The 20535-nt window shown below is 40.1% G+C and overlaps 1 protein-coding gene across 5 annotated transcripts in view; it reads right to left on the bottom strand.

Annotated features, from left to right (window-relative positions):
- The window catches only part of LOC132379550 (myoferlin-like), a 263587-nt gene that overhangs the window by 81120 nt on the left and 161932 nt on the right, over positions 1 to 20535 (bottom strand). For all 5 annotated transcript variants that reach the window (XM_059947586.1, XM_059947583.1, XM_059947585.1 and 2 more), the window contains 2 exons: positions 16006 to 16176; positions 15441 to 15583 (listed from right to left, as the gene is read on the bottom strand). In XM_059947586.1, coding sequence (XP_059803569.1) covers positions 15441 to 15583; positions 16006 to 16176 — 314 coding nt within the window. The remainder of the gene's footprint in view (positions 1 to 15440; positions 15584 to 16005; positions 16177 to 20535) is intronic.

Below are 20535 nucleotides of genomic sequence, written 5' to 3'. Positions count from 1 at the left end.
TAATGAAGTAGAAAAATCCCTTCCAGCTTCATTCCACGCAAAATTATCTGGGTCTCCACATAAATTGCTCTGTTGAACAAATTAAACTTCTTTTAATTGTAGAATGAAATAGTACAGCAGACTAGACAAAACATATCCATTACATCAACCCATTTATTACACTAAGGCAGAATCAGAATCAGGCTTATTATCACTGACAACTCATGAAATTTGTTGTTTTGTGGCATCCCTATTGACTCTTACCAATTATTAATCAAATCACATAGAAAGGGAAAGGGAATGTGCTATCTTAGATCTGCTCTTGTGCAAAGAGACAGGTAAAATTAGTGATCTTGTAGTTCGGGATCTTCTTGGAAAGAGTGATCATAGTATGATTGAATTTCTCATACAAATGAAGGGTGCACTAGTTTGATCTAAAACCAGTGTATTATGGCTAAACAATGGGGACTACAATGGGACGAGGAAGGATTTGGCTAGTGTAGACTGGGAACACCGGCTATATGGTGGGACAGTTGAGGAACAGCAGAAGACTTTCAAAGAGATTTTTCACGGTGCTCGACAAAAGTATATTCCAGATAAAAGCAAGGATAGTAAGGGTGAGAAAATAAAAGAAGGCATCAGACTAAAAGCTTGTACATACAAAGTTGCCAAGAGTACTGGTAAACTGGAAGATTGGGGAAAAATTTAAAAGGAAAGTAGTACCATTAAGCAACCAATAAAGAAAGAGAAGCTAGTTTATGAAAATAAATGAGCACAAAATATAAAAAGGGATAGTAAAAGTTTTTATAATTATATAAAGCGGAAAAGGGGGCTAAAGTGATTGTAGGTTCCTTGGAGGATGAGAAGGGGGAATTGATATTGGGTAATGAGAAAATGGCTGAGACTTTGAATGACTATTTGGTGAAGGTCTTCATGGTGGAGGACACATCCAACATGCCAAAGAGAGATGTTATGGCTGCGATGTGAGGTGAAGCCTTCAATACAATAGCTATCACAAAAGAGGTAGTGCTGAGGAAACCTATGGGCCTAAAGATAGACAAGTCCCCTGCTCCTGATGGAATGCATCCGAGGGTACTGAAAGAAATGGCAGAAGTTATAGTAGAGATTTTGGTGATGATTTACCAGAATTCTTTGGACTCTGAGCAGGTCCCGGTGGATCAGAGATGGTGAATGTCACGCCACCGTTCAAAAAAGGATCTAGGCAAAAGGCAGGTAACTACAGGCCAGTTAGTTTAATATCTACAGTTGGGAAAATGTGTGAAGCCATCAGTAGAGAAGAAATAGTGAGGCGTCTGGATGCAGCATGGATTCAACAAAGGCAGGTCCTGTTTGAAAAACTTACTTGAATTCTTTGAGGATATAATGAGTGCAGTGGACAGAGGGGAACAGACAGTCATTATTTACTTGGATTTCCGGAAGGTGTTCATAAAAGACTTAGCCATAAGATAAGGGTGCATAGAGTTGGGGGCAATGTACTATCATGGATAAGGATCGGTTAACCAATAAAATGCAGAGAGTTGGGATATATGGGCGTTTCTCTGGTTGGCAATCAGTGGGTGAACGGTGTGCCACAGGGGTCAGTGCTGGGCCTGCAACTGATCAGAATATACATTAACAATCTGGAAGAGGGGACCAAGTATAGTGTATCTAAGTTTGCTGATGGTACTAAATTGAGTGGAAAAGCAAATTGTGCAGAAGATACAGAGAGTCTACAGAGAGATTTAGATAGGTTAAGTGAGTGGGCAACGGTCTGGCAGATAGAGTACAATGTTGGTAAATGTGAGGTTATCCACTTTGGAAGGAGAAATGAAAGAGCAGATTATTATTTAAATGGTAAAAAACTTGCATCATGCTGCTGTGCAGAGGGACTTGGGAGTGCTTGTGCATGAATCACAAAATGTTGGTTTGTAGGTGCAGCAGGCTATCAAGAAAGCAAATGGAATGTCTGCCTTCATTGCTAGAGGGATGGAACTTAAGAACAGGGAGGTTATACTGCAAATGTTCAGGGTACTGGTGAGGCCACACCTGGAGTACTGTGTACAGTTCTGGTCTCCATACTTGAGGAAGGATATACTGGCTTTGGAGGCAGTGCAGAGGAGGTTCACCAGGTTGATTCCAGAGATGAGGGGGTTAGACTATGAGGAGAGATTGAGTCACTTGGGACTGTACTCGCTGGAATTCAGAAGAATGAGAGGAGAGCTTATAGAAACATATAAAATTATGAAAGGCAACATGAGTGAATCTGCAGATGCTGGAAATAAATAAAAACACAAAATGCTGGCAGAACTCAGCATGCTGAGTTCTACCAGCATTTTGTGTTAAAATTATGAAAGGGTTAGATAAGATAGGGGCAAGAAAGTTGTATCCACTGGTAGGTGAGACTAGAACAAGGGGATGTAGCTTCAAGAACCAGGGGAGTAGATTTAGAATTGACTTGAAGAACTGCTTTTCCCAGAGAGTGGTGAATCTGTGGAATTCTCTGCCCACTGAAGCAGTGAAGGCTACCTCTGTAAATATATTTAGGACAAGGTTAGATAGATTTTTTCATAGTAGTAGAATTAAGGATTATGGGAAAAAGGCAGGTAGGTGGAGATGAGTCCATGGCCAGATCAGCCGTGATCTTATTGAATGGTGGAGCAGGCTCGATGGGCCAGATGGCCTCCTCCTGCTCCTATTTCTTATGGTTTATGGTTGGATGCATAAAGACGGTCTCTGCATGTGACGACATGAAACTATAGAAAGTTGTGGACACAGCTCAGCACATTACAGGGACCAGCCTGCTTTCCACGTGCTTTACCTGCTTCAGTGAAGCATCCAGGATAATCAAAGTGCCCCCCACCCCATCCCAGACATTCCCTCATCTCCCCTTGGCCAGAAAATACAAAAGCCTGAGTACAAGTACTGCCAGGCACAAGGACAACTTCATCAGACTCTTGAACAGACCTCTTGTATGACAAGATGGACTTGTGGCCTCACAATCTACTGATGATGATTTTGAACTTCATCGTTTACCTGCATTGCACTTTATCGTTTACCTGCATTGCACTTTGTCAGAAGTTTTTACACTTTATTCCGCATTGCCACTGGTTTATCTTATTCTAGCTCAATGACTTATCTGCAAAACAGGATTTTCACTGGTCCATGTGTCAATATTAAACCCATACCAAATTACTATATACTACAAAAAACAGAGAGCAAAGAAGGAATAATGATATTGTTCATGGTTTCATGAGCCATTTGGAAATCTGAATGTGGAGAGGAAAAGCTGTTCTTAAAATATTGAGTGTCAGTCTTCGGCTCCTGTACCTCCTTCCCCTATGGTACTAACAAAAAGAGGACATGATCTGGATGGCGAAGATCCTAATTGGTGGATGTCACCTTTGATGTCACCTCATGGAGAAGTGCTCAAAAGTGGAGAAGGTTGTGCCGGTGCTGGTGCCTTCTGCAGCTCCTTTTGGTCCTGTGCATTAGAGGCTCCATATCAGCCTGTGACCCAAGAAGTCAGAATGCTTTCCAGTGTACATCTGTAGAAATTTGCAAGTCCTTGGTGACACATCAAATCTCTTCAAACTGCTAATGAATTGGAACCATGGGTAGATCCTCCAATAGATATCCATGAACTTGAATTTGTTCACCCTTTCCACCGCTGACCTTTCAATGAAGACTGGTGTTCGCTCAATGTCCCTACCTAAAAATACTACCAGAAAACTTCCTGGGAATCAGCAAACACTATTGTTACAGGAACACCTGGTATCATGGGAAGGTGCAAGCTGTTCTCAGCGAGGTTTTTAAAACAACAGGAATACATTTTAAGATGAGTTTAAATTAGGATTACCTAAAAGGTGTCTGCAATGAATATTTATTTTTTTCCTAGTTTTTGTTTCACATGTATCAAAGTATCAATGAAACAAAAAGATACCTACTCATTGATGCCCTCCAGCCACCTTGAAAGAGCAGAAGACTTCTGTCTTAACATCTCAACAGAAAGACAAGCTCTGCCACTACTGTTCTAGAGTGTCAGCCTTGGATCTCAGGAATAGGGCATGTATCTTTGATTTTGTTTTGACTCAAGAGAATGAAATCTGAGCTTGCCAATTATACTGAGGGTGAAAATTTGAATCCGCGTTTTCAGTCGCTCGAATGAAAACTATTCATGATGCAGGTGAAAAGATCCCTTTGGACCTACAGTTTACATCTATTTAAGGTGTAGAAGTGGCTGCCAAGAGAACAATGACTCAGTATTAAATCCTCCAAGAGGATCGCAACCTTGTCGAAGGGCTTGGAGGCTTACGCGCTTCAAAGACCTGGAGAGTTAGATTTCTGGAGTCACGGCTTCATGCTTTGGCACTTGGTAGGGTCACTCATGCTAAGCAGGTCAAAGGGTAGAGTCTGGTCCACTGGTCCTCCAGGTTCAGGGGCTCGGCTCAGGGCTGACAACCCTGACCAGTAAAACATTAAAAAAAAATAAACAGAAACAGCAATGAAGAATCCTTTTACCTCTGAGTGTGATGGTATTCCTGAGTCTCTGCCCAGGACTGGCATGACTGAACATAGTGAAAACCGAGAGGAAGCTACTGACAGGAAGTAAATCCCGAACACCACCAGAGATGGAGCAAGCTTTATTGCTGTCCTAAACACCAGCAGTGTAATGGGCTGCAAGTCAGTATCAGAATAAATAAATCAATCTATCATCTCCTTTACAAGTATGTATGCACTTCAATGATTGAGGTTCTCAAATTATGTTGGCATAGAGCTTTCAGTACAAAAGGTGAAAGCAACATTTAAGCATCAGTTAAAGTGGCCCTCCATACTGCAGAGATGTGAGAGAAATGCCATAATTGCCATAAATGCACGAGCATCCTTTACTCAGAGCAGGAGGTGACTTCACTTCAGGAACAAAAACACCAGCAAAGTTGAAATTCATCTGCATTTGGACAGCACATTCACAACTAACTTTGCACCAATTACATGGGGTGCCTGCAGCAGCAGAGTATTAACTGAAATTTGACAGGAGTTAAATTACTTGCAAAGGCAAATGCCTGGAAATATAAAAATGGAAATCAATACGTTGATAGACAACACGACACCACATCAACTTACGGTATGGTCTCAAACAGATTAGGTAATAACCTTAATATACAAAATGTATAAAATGCAATTTCAGCTGCAAATGACTACCATTTTCTAAAACATAAAGCAAATACTGGAAATTCAGAGAACACACTAAAGTCTGGAGGAACTCAGCAGGTCAGGCAGCATCTATGGAGGGGATAAATGGTCAATGTTTCGGGTTGAGATCCCTCAACAGGACTGGAAAGGAAGGATGAAGAAGCCAAATAAGAAAGGGGGAGGGAGGGGAGGGAGGGCAAGGAGCACAAGTTGGCAGATGGTGAGCGAGGCCAGGTGAGTGGGTGGGGGAGGGCGAGGATGAAGTGAAAAGCAGGGAAGTGATAGGTGAAAGAGGTAGAGGGCTGAAGGAAGAATCTGATAGGAGAGGAGACTGGACCATGAGGAGAAAAAAGGAAGGAGGGCACCACTTTCTAAAAGCAAGATACCACCAAGACAATTGGTGGAACTACACATTGCAATAAGCTACTCAGTCATATACATTAAATGCAACAATTATTTTTAGTTCAGTTTACGCCTGGGTGTTACCGGCAGGGGCAGTATTTATTGCTGATCATGAAAATGGCAATGGCTCAAACCTGTTGCAGAGTTTCCCCATTATCTTGATCTAAAATGTGCAGTCCTCTGGTGAATATCTCCTCCCGGTTGCTGCAGGACAGGGGATTAGATCCAGCGATAATAGTGGACAAGCAATGTATTTCCAAATCAGGAGGTGGTGCCGACGCTACCATGGTGCTACTGCTTGGTGGTGGAGATCATGGATTTAGGAGGTGCTGTTCAAATACCTTCTGAGGGCATCGCCAATGCATTTTGTAGATGGTATACCTTGCACTGGCGCTGCAGGGAATCATTGTTTTGGGGTAATAACAGGACAAGTTGCGTTTTTGAATGGAGTTAAACTTCTTGCGATCTGTAGGAGCTTAAGGGCAACCCATCAGCTTCCTGCCTCGTGCCTCGAGATAAAAATGCCTTAGGGCATCAGGAGGAGGAGTCATTCACTACAGGACACCTCGCTGTTGGCCTGCACTTGTACAGTATAACTGCCACTTATCAATCATGCGTGAACACGCTTAGGTCTTTCAGCATGTAGATATGGACTGCCTCATTTGCTAATGTGAGGAATGTCTCTTGCCTAGTTAAGTAAATGTTTATACAACTGGGTTAATTTGTGACATCTAAAGCATTTAAAATAGGTGGGTGCAGAAGAGGAAGACTACAGCACTCAGCAACTGTGCAGCATTTTACAACTGAATCAGATTTAGATTTGATTATTTCCTTCATCCTGGTGCACAGTAACCTAGGTCAAACTGAATAAAATTTTAACCATTAATTCCAAGATATGTCACTTTATGGTTTGTTGTACTAGAAAAGTAAATAGTATACCAAGACAGTTGTGTCAAGTTTGTTTCATTTAAGATCACAAACAGACCATAAACCTTTTGCTTCTACTACCAATTTGTCAAACTGAATGACCCTGTACATAATATTTTCCACATTCCACACAGTGAAGACCAGATAGATTGCCAATTAACATTATATTGCCACAGTTGATTTTGATTTAAGAATGTTTGGCCAAGGCTTTTTGTTTGAAAATCTCAAACTGATTTGTGAATTCTGCCTGTCCAGTTCTTGAGATTTAAAGTTGATGTGATATTTTTGTTCCAGGCATATGTCAAATCACTCACACTCAAAACCACCCAATTTTCCTGAGATTTTCAGAATTTAAGTTAGGATTTAAAATTAGAAAAATATTTTAATTACTGAGGCAGTAACAGGAGCACAAGTTTCAATAGCTCAAATGTTTCCAGAATGGAGTTTATTTTATTTTAAAAATCACATACAATTAATTACAACTTTAATTGTTAGTCATTCTGCTTTAACTTCTTGTGGTTCAGTTACAAATCCATCATTTAAATTAATTTCTACCAAATCGAGATACTAAGTGTCAATTTTTAAGCACTATTTACGCTGATGTAATACTGAATTCAATTGTGTAAAGCTTCACAATCAGTGATGTTGAGAATATTTCTGCAATATTAATTTAAAGGAAAAGTAATTTAATAGTTTAGAATTACACACCTGCACGATGCTGGAAGCCATCTGGATTTGACAGCATCAGGATGCATGTATTAAACTACAAGTTTCAATCATTTCATTTTTTTAACGTGAATAAGAACAAAAACACAAAAGATTAAACCGTGGATCAGCCTCCAGAGTAAAAGCAAGGGCCTGTGACTACAAGCAGAGATTTGAAAAGTCTAACATGTATAAAATCCGATGATGCAACAGAGCCAAGCAGTTTGATGATGTCTCAGTTTTCTGTGATCACATCTATATGCTTTTCACAAACTATATTAATTATATTAACACCTGCCATCAAAAGAATCAGTGAAGTGCTGGATTGTCTGGATAACTTTCCGTCTTTGTCACTCTGCTGTAGGACATGAATACGCATTCAGCAAAAGACCTGCCACTCTGCCAAACAGATCACGTGCATTGCATTGAGCTGATGTCTCTCCAATGGTCTAATTACAACCAGAAAGAGCTTCGAGTGCTAAGGCAGCAGATAATATCAGGTCACGTAGCGAGCAAAAGTTCGTAGAGGAGCAATTGGGCAAATTATAGTTCATCAACATGCTTTTAAGTGCTGCACCCTATTTCACTGAACACCAGACTCTGCCTACTATTAAAACACATTGGAGTTGAGTGCGTTTGGCCCTTGTGGAAGCATTTGCCATTTGCAGTGATGACCCATATACTAAACTGCAAACAAAGCTATGCCAAGTTATGGTCTCCATTCAATGCAGGCTTACAAGGCAATATATTTGAAGTCCAAGTGAGGGAGAATTAGTTTCCTGGAAACAAAGTTTTGCCTTGACTGCCTAATAAACTGATTCAGTAATTGAGTGTCTGTATTTTAACAGTGTGTCACAACCTTTTTGAGAAAATGCCTTTCAGCACCAGAAAAAATTGGTAACCAGGAATTTACGTTAATCTTTTCTACCACTTCCAGCAACTCAGAAGAAAACATATAATGTCACTACAATAAAGGCACTTTTGTTTTGAATTAGTTACACAAACAATAAAAAAGGAGTGGACACAAGGAAGGGGTTTGTGAAGTTATTCAATGAACAGTAAAGTTAGATTAGAGTGTGTTCATTTTCCCATTGGCATGGAAGGTAACACACCATGGAATTAGTCATGTCAGACTACCGATGGCAGGAGCATGGAAGCGGGATATGATGCTTCAAACCAGGTAATTACAGTGGATTCTGGTTAATTGGAACACAGTGGGATTTTGGCCTAATTAAGCAACTGCCCCATTAGCCAAAGTTTCATAGAAATATTTAAAAAGGTATAAAAAAGACAAACTACCATTTAACTGAGTATCAAATTGCATATTTAAATGAAATACAGAATAAATTAGAACACTACCAAAACTACCACAGTACTCTAACACTGTATTTGTTCCTAATAGTTGTCAATGGAAGAATTCGTTCAGTGTACACCAATGTATTCTTTTGATTGACTACAAATGAACAAAGTCAGTGCAGACACCTAGTGCAGATAATGGACGGCCTTCAAACAACACTTTTGATGATTTTATCCCACAAATTTCAGTTTCAGTTAACATCCAAGATGATTGTTTATGCCTTTAAATTCTTCATAGTGCCTAACTTGTTGAAGTAGTGAAATTGTTTAACTTTCACTCCCGGCCATTTCCGGCATCTCCAAGTCTGAATGCTTGAAACCACAGTGAGCAAAAGTTTTGGATTGCTTTACTGTATATTACTCATCAAATATCAGTGACAAAGAACACAAACATGCATGCGGTGCTATTTAAAAACTGTTTGTTATAAGCACAGTATAGTGCTTAACAGTCACATGATGTGCACGTGACTCAAGCTAGTTAGAAAATGTTCGGCAACAATCTCCAGTCTGTAAGGTGCATAGTATCCCAAATAAATGAAGAGAATTTCAGCTATTCTCTTGATTTGTATTAAGGTTTGTCCCAATTAAGTGGTTGCCCTGATTAACCATTGGCTTAATGAACCAGAACTGACTTTTTTTTTTACTGAGATTACCCACTAAAATAAACAACATGAATTTTGCTTCAGAAATTCCCACCTACAGTACCTGATTAACCTGGTTCAAAGAGTTGCCGACTATATGAAAGAAGCCTCAGCAAATATCAACACAACATCAAGCCAAGGTACTTAAATCATTATCGAAACTTTACACAAAGTCAAGGATTGACAGACAGCTTTTGCAGAATCAGTGAGTAGATGGGCAAGAGGCAAGAACATCCAAGGAACAATGTGAGATTTTCTTTTTCCTTTGAGAAGTTCGGAAGAAAAGAATTTTGGAAACCACCTAATACATCTTCTGGCACAATATACAGTCAATTACCTACTGTAAAATCTAATGCAAGGAAACATAGCAGCCAATCTTTACCATGAAAAGTAACACATTGACAACATAAATGACCAAACAAAACTTAATGGCTTCACATATAAACATTGAATTAGTCAGCAGAAGAAATCTATTTTCAGATAAAGCCATGGAATCTTTCAGGTTCAGGATAGAAGATGCAGTTTTAAGGCAACATGCCATTGGAAAGATGGGTACTTTCAATAATGCAGCACTTCCAGAGTATTATGCTAGAATGCCAGTATAACAATAGATTTACATCAATGGAGTGAGACTCACACCTAGTCCTTCCTAACTGCCAGGTCAAATTGGCACCTCCATCATGAAGTCTCAACCACAAGTCAAATGGATTAGACCAACCATGCACTTACCTTCCTCAATGCTTATTAATCTGTGGGAAATTTCAAATGTTTATAAACTTTATAATTTATAAATTATAAAAGGAAGGTCAGTTGGTGACAGCAGGAATAAATTTACTGGGTGTCAGACTAACAGAGTCCTGCTTGGTGGCGCAATAATATCAGTGCTGGACTCCGGAGCGAAGGTTCCCGAGTTCGAATCCAAGTTGGGTTGAGTGTTGAGCTAGAAACTCGGCCTTGTAAAAACAAGAATAGCTTGCTATGGAAACACCGCCAAAAGACAGTGCCCCGATAACTCTACTGCTGAGCTAAGGGCTGTTCTTCTTCTTCTTCTTCTTCTTCTTCAAACTAACAGAGTGCTTCATGAACAAACACAAAATTGCAATTTCTCCAGTAATTATTCAATAGTCTATATACTGTATGAAACCAGGGGTGATAAGCAATAGTGATAAATACAATCATTAAAATATCTGATAGCTAGGCAATGTTGGGATCTAGTTGTGAACTTTTCAAAGAACTACACCCTATCGTCGTTATATGTGTCATCAGACTATGCGGATTTACAGTTATGCGAGGAACCTATTTCTACCAACGTCTCCTTATATCCATTCAAAACTCAGAGTTATGTGAGGAGCACTGCTTTCCCACCAATACACGTGCGCACGCCTCACAGTCAGGAAGAGAAGCACCGCTTTCCCGCCAATACAAGTCAGGTGCGTGTGCCTCACAATCTCAACCCCACCAGTCTCACATTGGTTTTGGCAAGGTGTGGATATGCGATCTTGTGCTCTTAAACTTTTGTTGGTTTTACCTATGGTGCAGTGATTTTGTGCTTGAAATATTTAACTCTGCCTCTTAAGCATCTGATGTCAAGTCCTGGGCCATCAGCTGAGTGGCAGAGAACTGCTTTAACACTTGAAAAAAAGTTGGAAACTATAAACAGCGTGGCATTAGGTGAAGGTAAAACAGCTCTGGGACGCTACTACCGGGAACAGAATCTTGCCTTTAAATCTTTTGTTGCTTGACAATGTGTCAGCCCATCCTAAATATTTGGACAGCATTCATCCTAACATAACAGTGTGTTTCCTGCCACCTAACACAACATCGGTGATTCAACCAGTCGACCAAGGTGTGATCCACATTCAAGGCGTATTTTTTTATGGCGAACTATCTCTCAGATGCTGCAAGCAGCAGATGATTTTGAAAATCCCAAGTGTTTATCAACAGTGAAGGAATTGTGGAAGTCGGAACACTTGGCACAAATAGCAATGGACATGCGCCCAAGTTTAGAACGGAGTCAGCATTTCTGTCATTCCCTGCCATCAACCCTTCTTCCCTACAAGCAAATTTATGCTGAAAAACAAAATGCTGCCAAGCAAACAACCCTCACCACTTTCTTCAAACCAGTGTCCTCTCCCTCTGCCGGCAGTTCTAAGAGTTCTGTGAGTCTTCCTTCACCCCTTGCTGTGCTTGATATGATCCCAACACCACAACACCCACTCATCGGCCAGAGTTAACACACCCACCACTGTTGGTGAGTACTGTACACCCTAGTATGTTAACTTTCAACTTACGCGGAATATTACCTTAAATTGATTAAATATAATATGAATGTTGCCTTGTGGTACTGCTTTTGTGTCGTATTGTCATGAAAATGTGAATAAATTACAGGTAAAACATATTTAGGAAGCCCTCTGGAACACATTCCTATTTTCTCTATTTAAATAATTATTCACATCATGTGTCGACTGCGAGGAACGTATCCCCTCATATAACGAGGATAGGGTATAATTAACTTTCTGAATATGGATGGAAATTGGTGCTTTGTGCAGTGTCACCCATCCTCTCTGAGGATCATGAGCTTGCCATGGTGGGAAGGTTTGTGAGTTCCTCAGATTCTGAGAGTGGTGCTGTCTGGAGTTCAGGCATCTGTGGCTTAGCTCCTAGTTGGGTCACCAAAGGCAGTACGGACAAGGGGAGTTTCCAGACAAAGAGTGATCCAACAAAGATCTCAACAGTGGAGCTGGAGGAAGATGATGAATCATCACAATGGCAATGAAGACTGAAGCAGAGAAGGGTCTCTACTTATCTTGAATTCCATGCCACTGAACACAGACCTCAAACTGTCAAGGACCGACTGCCTGTGCATCAGCTGTCTCACATTAAATAAAGTTACACGCAGTAGGAGAATCCACCCTAATGACCCACATTAGGTCCCAAGGTGATCGGCAGGTGCAAATGGGGCAGAATTGAGAGCCAGACAGACAGACATACTTTATTGATCCCGAGGGAAATTGGGTTTCATTACAGTCACACCAAGAATAGTGAAGAAATATAGCAACATAAAACCATAAATAATTAAATAATAATAGGTAAATTATGCCAAGTGGAAATAAGTCCAGGACCAGCCTATTGGCTCAGGGTGTCTGACACTCCAAGGGAGGAGTTGTAAAGTTTGATGGCCACAGGCAGGAATGACTTCCTATGACGCTCAGTGTTGCATCTCGGTGGAATGAGTCTCTGGCTGAATGTACTCCTGTGCCTAACCAGTACATTATGGAGTGGATGGAAGACATTGTCCAAGATGGCATGCAACTTGGACAGCATCCTCTTTTCAGACACCACCGTCAGAGAGTCCATTTCCACCCCCACAACATCACTGGCCTTACGAATGAGTTTGTTGATTCAGTTGTTGTCTGCTGCCCCAGCAAACAACAGCAAACATGATAGCACCAGCCACCACAGACTCGTAGAACATCCTCAGCATCATCCGGCAGATGTTAAAGGACCTCATTCTCCTCAGGAAGTAGAGATGGCTCTGACCCTTCTTGTAGACAGCCTCAGTGTTCTTTGACCAGTCCAATTTATTGCCCATTTGTATCCCCAGGTATTTGTAATCCTCCACCATGTCCACACTGACCCCTTGGATGGAAACAGGGGTCACCGGTGCCTTAGCCCTCCTCAGGTCCACCACCAGCTCCTTATTTTTCACATTAAGCTGCAGATGGTTCTGCTCACACATTGTGACGAAGTTTCCCACCGTAGCCCTGTACTCAGCCTCATCTCCCTTGCTGATGCATCCAACTATGCCAGAGTCATCAGAAAACTTCTGAAGATGGCAAGACTCTGTGTTGTAGTTGAAGTCCGAGGTGTAAATAGTGAAGAGGAAGGGAGACAGGACAGTCCCCTGTGGAGCCCCAGTGCTGCTGACCACTCTGTCTGACACACAGTGTTGCAAGCACACGTACTGTGGTCTGCCAGTCAGGTAATCAATAATCCATGACACCAGGGAAGCATCCACCTGCATCAGTCAGCTTCTCACCCAGCAGAGCAGGGCGGATGGTGTTGAACGTACTGGAGATGTCAAAAAACATGACCCTCACAGTGCTCACTGGCCTGGCCTACACTGCACCTGTCTATGCAGATCAAACTCTAGAGTCACCATCATACTTCGCTCGAATGATCACACTACTAGTTGTTGCACGTTGTGGTGTCAATGGTATAAGCACACTCCTTATTAAGCAAACAACAGAATTATCTCCATGAAAGTCCTTGAACACAGTGTCCTCACTTCATGGGCACAAAAGAAAATGAGAATTGAACTCAACCACCAGCATAACTTTAAAAGCTAACGAAAATCAGATTACTTAAACTCAAACTGTTTTGTATTCAAAACCTCAGAAAAATAAACTCATCTTAAAATTCTTCTGCTTCAACAGTACTATCAACAATGAAAAATAAAGAAAGGTTAATCATAATATACATTCTTACTCTGTCTTCAAACTCCATGGAATGTACAATTTGAGTTACTGGATTGACATCCTACCTATGAAAGCAGTGACATTATCCTTATTTATTTTATTTACTGAGATGCAGTGCGGAATGGGCCCTTTGAGCCATACCAGCAGCAACTCCCGTTTTAAGCTTAGCCTAATTATTGGGCAATTTACAATGACCAATTAACCCATCAACTGGTATGTCTTTGGACTGTGGGAGGAAACCTGAGCACCCGGAGGAAACCCACGCAGTCATGAGAAGAACGTACAAACTCCTCACAGCCACAGCAGGATTTTAGTAAAGGGGCATTCCATTCCACTCTGCAAAAATAGTTGTAGAGGGAAGAGGTACCGGAGTGTGGCGTCTCTTGGCAAGGTGACTTCAACAGATCAATTCATTACATTCATTTTAATTGTTTCAGTCTTAAAATCTGAATACTTTAATATTGTTTCTCTTTTCTCACATTCCATTTTGTTTCTCTTTTGTATTACCTCACTGTACTCGTACAGGGAATGATCAGTCTGCATGGCATGCAAACTAAACTTTTTCACAGGCAACGACAATAAACCATGTATCCATATTCAATGAAATCACTTTTCTTCCATCAGGAGACAACAGGAACGTGGGTATGTAACAAAACATAGTTACTTGACTGCAAACAGGCAGCAGAAGCGTTAAAGTTATCTTCTGTGCCTTAAATATGCCAAGAGTTCAAGTGGAGAAATGTGATTGATGAGGTGATGCTGAGGACAGGAAATACAGTATTTGGATACTACTTCATATTCGTGAAGGACAAGAGGCATATGATATACAGGTTTATTCAAATTGGGCAAAAAGCATTGGGTATTTAGCCAAGTACATTTTTGAGCCTTATTTTCCCTTCCTCTTCCAAGTTGCAGACTGCCACACGTGCAGTCACCCAGAAGTTGCTCTTAACTAGTCTTCTGCAGCACACATCTTCAAACCAGACATTTCCTAGCTTAACATGTTTCAGATTTGGGGCAGAAGCCAGTTTTAACTAGTCTACAGCTTTCTGGTTGTAGTCAACAGTGTCCCATTCACAATCAGGATTAGACTTCCAAATACGGATAATTTTGGTTCAAAGCAGCAGCAACATTTACCATTTTTCTAAGAGAACAATTCCTGTATTTCAGAACACAAGTGCTTTGACCAGAAAATGCAAGGTAAATTAGCTTGTAAACAATTAACAACATTGTAATTGAGCTGGATAAAAACTATTCAGGTCACATTAATTCTACTTTTCTTCAAGACTCAAGATTGTTTAATGACATTTCCAATACACAAGTATAAAGGAGAACAAAATAATTGTTACTCTGAATCCAATGCAAGACAAAATGAAACACAATAAAGAACAGAATAGTTAAAATGCAACAAATATAAATACGTTAGCTTATGTACATGGATTGATTGTATGTCCATAAAGTGACACTAGGCACAGGAGTGTTTATACATAAGGTGACTCTAACAGGAAATGACAGTGTTGTGGTGGTGGGGGGTGTGGAGGGGCCAGATAGTGGGTGGAGGTGCTGCTTGGGGAAAGTAACTGCTTGAGTTTGATGGCCCTGGCATGGATGCTATGTAGCCCCCTCCCCGATGAGAGTGGGGCAACATTCCATGAGCAGGGTAGATGGGGTCTATCATGAAGTTACTGGTCCTTTTCCTGAGCCTTTCTACTATTCTGATTTGGTGTTATTCCTCTTAATTTTCAATGGCAAAAACACTTACCTATTTCGCTTAGTACATATTCTTGACCATTATAGGTGAGTCTGCTGTCAGTGATAACAGGTGGAGAAAGGCCCTTCATCTTGGCCAAATTGTTCAATAGCTCAGATGGCTTGAGCTGATCTCGCCAGGTATTTATTCCAGACCTGTTGAAGCAAGCCAATTCAGTTAACAACATCCAAATCAGCCATAAAGTTAACCTAATCAAAGTCCACATCAAAACTTTTAAAAAATTCATGAAATAAATTCCTTTTCAAGTGAACTTTACCTAAGCCAATGAGAATTTTTTTTTATTTTATCCTGTTAGACAGACACTAGGAAGGAGAAAGTTGGATTTCTTATTTCTGATTATTGTCCAATAACATGTATGTGCAATGGTGTAAAATAATGCTGCTATTTCACTGAGCACCTGATCATGGGCAGAGCCAGCAAAAGGCTTTGTTCCTGAACCAGAGAATGATTCAGGCTTTTGTGGCCAAATTCCGGGAACTATCAAGGAGAGGATGGAACATTTAGACATACAGAGGTATAATGCAAACGTCTCAATTGATACAGCTTCAGTACTTACACACAATATGACTGGGGCAAACCAGCACAAGCTCCAAAACGGGATAAAAGTCTGTCTTCCAAATCAATAATAGTCTCTCCAACTTTTTCATCACGTGTCAACAAATCAAAATCATAGAGTGCAATTTTGAGATCCTTCTCCGTAGGCAAATTGCAAGTAATTTCAAACAACCTAAAGACAAATAAAACAGCAATCATTTCTGGAGCTGATGTTATACTTTTTCTGAAACAAGGAAAAGGAATTTTTATTGAAGTTGGCAACATTGCTCATAATAGCTTTCAAAAATACTGGTTGGAACGTGAATTCCTCAATTAGTTCAGCCAGAGGGAAGTATTGGGTTTAATGCTTGCTCAACGATGAGTTGAGTTACTGCAATAGGACTGATAAGGGACTCCCCCTTTATGTTCAAGCTAGAGATATGAGAAAGATTGTCCCATGTTCTAACAAATAAACAGCAAATTTCACTGTCAGAGAACATATTAATGCTATATATCAAAGCCACTCCATTTTATATAAAGCAACATTTCCTTTTGTTGCAAGCTATCCAATGCAGAAGAAAAAGTACCACAGTATTTTTCACTTGAAAGTTACACAGAACATAGAATAGTACAGCACTGTACAGGCCCTTTCGCCCACAATGTTGTGCTGACCCTTAAACCCTACCTCCCAAAAAAACCCTCCACCTTAAATTCCTCCTTATACCTGTCTAGTAGTCTCTTAAATTTCACTAGTGTATCTGCCTCCACTACAGACTCAGGCAGTACCTTCCATGCACCAACCACTCTCTGAGTAAAAAACCTTCCTCTAGTATCCCCCTTGAACTTCCCTCCCCTTACCTTAAAGCCATGCCCTCTTGTATTGAGCAGTGGTGACCTGGGGAAGAGGTGCTGACTATCCACTCTATCTATTCCTCTTAATATCTTGTATACTTCTATCATCTCTCCTCTCAACCTCCTTCTCTCCAAAGAGTAAAGCCCTAGCTTTAATGCTGGTACAATAAATGGGAGGGGGGATAAAATTAGCTTTTAGTTGGGAAGAAAATGTCCCACTTCTCCCATGTATAAAGCATTGGACAGCTAGAGTTAAATCTGGAAGAGAGAAAAAGATCTCCAAGATATGTAACTTCTTGAAAATATTTTAATGAATATTGCTAACTGGGTATCCATGCTGTCATCAGAAATACACCTCAAATGCTTTGATCATGGCATCAAAACTTAGACTGGTGTGGGACCATTTGGAACATTGCTCAAATCAGGTAAAAACACACAGAAGATTGTTATGGACCCCTTCTTCATTGCCCTGAATTTACCTCCGCTCCACGCAGCCTTCTTTCTAAGCACTCATTCGATCTCATGGGGAGAGATCCTTTAAGGTTTTCAAGGTCATTGCAGTAATCAGCTTAGCACAGATAGAGCAGCTGCTCCTTTTAGGGTTGATGCCAATCCTGCTTTAGCTAGCATTTTGATATAAACTACCATATCAACTTTATTAAAACTGCAAGTTTAATAGATGGTTGAATTTTGGTTTATTAATATAATTTTTTTCCACCCCACTCATTGAATTTATTTTTGGAGGGTAACGTTTTAACATTTGGAACTTGGATTTCACCATATTTGGGCAAAGAAAACATATGTTCCATATAGTACTGACACCCAGTGGATATCCCACAAAAAGTCATGAAACTGCCCAAAAAATATATTAAAAATAATACTTAAATGAGTTGGAGCCCCATGCAGTGAATCCAACAAGCCTACAGTTGTAGCATGCAACTCCTATGTGTATAGTAAATAACATAAATACTTTTGTAATTATTTGATTCATGAAGTGATAGAACAACCAGTGATGAACTTTCAAGTATACAGAAAAATCAAAATAAAGGCTTGCTGATGCATCCATACCGGAATTCAGACCATTTGATTCATGTTATGCACCTTGAGTTTCCAAGAACTGATTTCAATTTGAACTTACATTTAGTCAACTATAAACAATCTTAAAGTATTATTCTGTACATTTGTTTTGAGCACATCAAGTTGAATTTACTTCTGGGAAATTCACAGAAGAGACTCAGCTTCATGTTCTTGTCCATGCTGTCCTTTGAACCAAAGACACATTTACACAGCACCATAGGACTGAAAGACATTGGAGCAGAATTTGGATGTTCAGCCCATCGAGTCTGCTCCACCATTCCATCATGGCTCACTTCTCATCCCTCTGAATTCTGTGCAAATGGGTCTCACCAGCCATGGTTGGCAGCTCAGCTGGAAGGTAAACTAATGTTAAACCTCCGCTGACTTGTGGCTACACACACTCATGGGAAAGACTTCGGGTGTGAACCCTGAGGAAAAATCCAGAGCTGGATTCCCTAAGGAAGTTGTACATTGTGTTCAACACTGGCAACTCCTGCAACACTGCTGGTGCCAAACTATATTGATCTCTGATGTTACTGTGGATTCATCAGTTGCGTGGAGAGGGGGAGCCTACTGTGTGGGCAACAGTTTGCTCTCCATATTGTACTGCCCAGGGTTGTCTACTAGCTCATGGCACTGCACCAGTGACAGACAGCATGGGTGAACCTGATCAATGCCTTCTCCCTGTAACCCTTAACATCCTTATTCATCAAGAACCAATTAATCTCTGCCTCAAATATACCCAATGAATGGGCCTCCACAGCTGCCCATGACAATTATTTCCACACAATCACCACCTTCATGCTAAAGAAATTCCTACTCATATCTATACTTCTACTCTGACGCTGTGCCTTCTGGTCCAAGACTCCCCCATTATAGGAACCATCCTCTCCACATCCACTTTATCTGGGTCCTTCAATATTTGATAGGCTTCAATGAGATTCCACCCTCATTCTTCTAAACTCAGCTAGTACAGGCCAAAACCACCAAACACTCCTCATATGTTAACCCTTTCAATCCTGGTATCATCCTCGTGAATTCAACTATAATCAATCTATCCTCCAAGTTCTATTCTGGATATTCTTCATGAGTACATAACATTAGATCCAATTCTGGGAAGTTCCCTAAATAAACCCAATTTCACTACATTCTTGCCCATGTTGTCCTTTACCAAAAAAATCGAAGCACTCAACCATGAATCATGTTTTATGGTGAGCCGAATCCGGCAGTGTAGAAGGTACAGTCTAAATAGTAAACTACCTTAGATTGCATCAGGAAGTGTAACAATATCAAGTATGCCTGCCACAGTGGTCATTCTTCTTCCTCTGTTCTTCCTTGTAGAAAATACAAGAGCTTGAATGATAAGATGACTAAACTCAAGAACAGTTCTTCCACACTGCTATCAGATTTCTGAAGCAATCACTTTTCTCCCCCATCCCATTTACCATACTTGTGAATCCTTAATTTTACCTCTTCCATTATTTTCACTTTAATTATTCTTTAGTTTTTGCAGTACCTCATTTTATTATACTTTGCATTATTCTGTTGTTTTTAGACTATTGGTAACCACTGTCTTTTTAAAATAATAATTATTATAAGATTTGTACATTTTAACAAATGTACGTAGTTTCACACTCACTGGCAGAATGCAGTATAGCAGCTAAACTAACAGTTTATCACCTTTCTCAGCTTTCATTGGCTAGGTATTAGCACATTACCTGCATGATATAATTGTTCCAGTTATGCAGACTAATAATTAGTATCTCTATCTAAGGCATTTTTCTTATTTTATCTATAAAGTGATAGATTTTTCAGAAGTTCCATCTTTATTCTTGGTATTTGTTTGTTTTTGTGTACTCTAAAATAAACCAGAATCTTAGAATTAAGACTGTTTATCATGCCTGACTCCTTGACGAACCCCAAGGATCAGAAATTAAACAGAAATCCAACAAGTTTGGTGCCCAAATATGGGTCAATTACTTGAAGACTGGACTAACAAAAGATGTTCCAGCTGGGAAGTAAGACATTCCTCCATTTCTTAATTGTCTAAGAATAAACATCTTCGTACATCATTTAAAGGGATTTTATGGGTGAGCAGAGTTGTGGTTGTACATCCTGTGTGGAGAGGGTATCAATGTTTGGAAACCTAGAGTCTGATATTTTAGCCACAATGGAGTCACGAGGGTTGTTGGACAAGATGCTGACAAGATTTTTAAGATGTTTGTTTGGTTGTAACCTGATATTATAGTCACAGTGGGGCAATCCTTAAGATTGAAAATAATACAATGGCCAAAGCTTTGATACAGACTAGTGAGTTTCTTGAGTTCCCAGCTGAGAGAGAAAAGTTGACTGAAATCTTAAGTACTTATTTAAGTGATGCACATTAAATTGGAACTGTTGGGAAAGAAATATGGAAGAAATGTGCTATCAATACCAAGTTTAGTGAGGACTGGTTTATAAGTGAGGTTCAAGCAATATGCTGTAAAATCAAAAAAGATGTGGTTGTGAACTAAAAACACAGCTCGGACAGAGCTGCACAGGTGTGCATGTATTGAGCTGCAAGTGCAGATCAACACTCGGAATTGCAAATACACTGATTTAGAAAAAAAAACATATGTTAAAC

Source organism: Hypanus sabinus, chromosome 22 (genome assembly GCF_030144855.1).
Source record: "Hypanus sabinus isolate sHypSab1 chromosome 22, sHypSab1.hap1, whole genome shotgun sequence".
Lineage (NCBI taxonomy): Eukaryota > Metazoa > Chordata > Chondrichthyes > Myliobatiformes > Dasyatidae > Hypanus > Hypanus sabinus.
The sequence above is the reverse complement of the archived record's forward strand: the minus strand, read 5'-3'. Positions and strand labels throughout refer to the sequence as shown.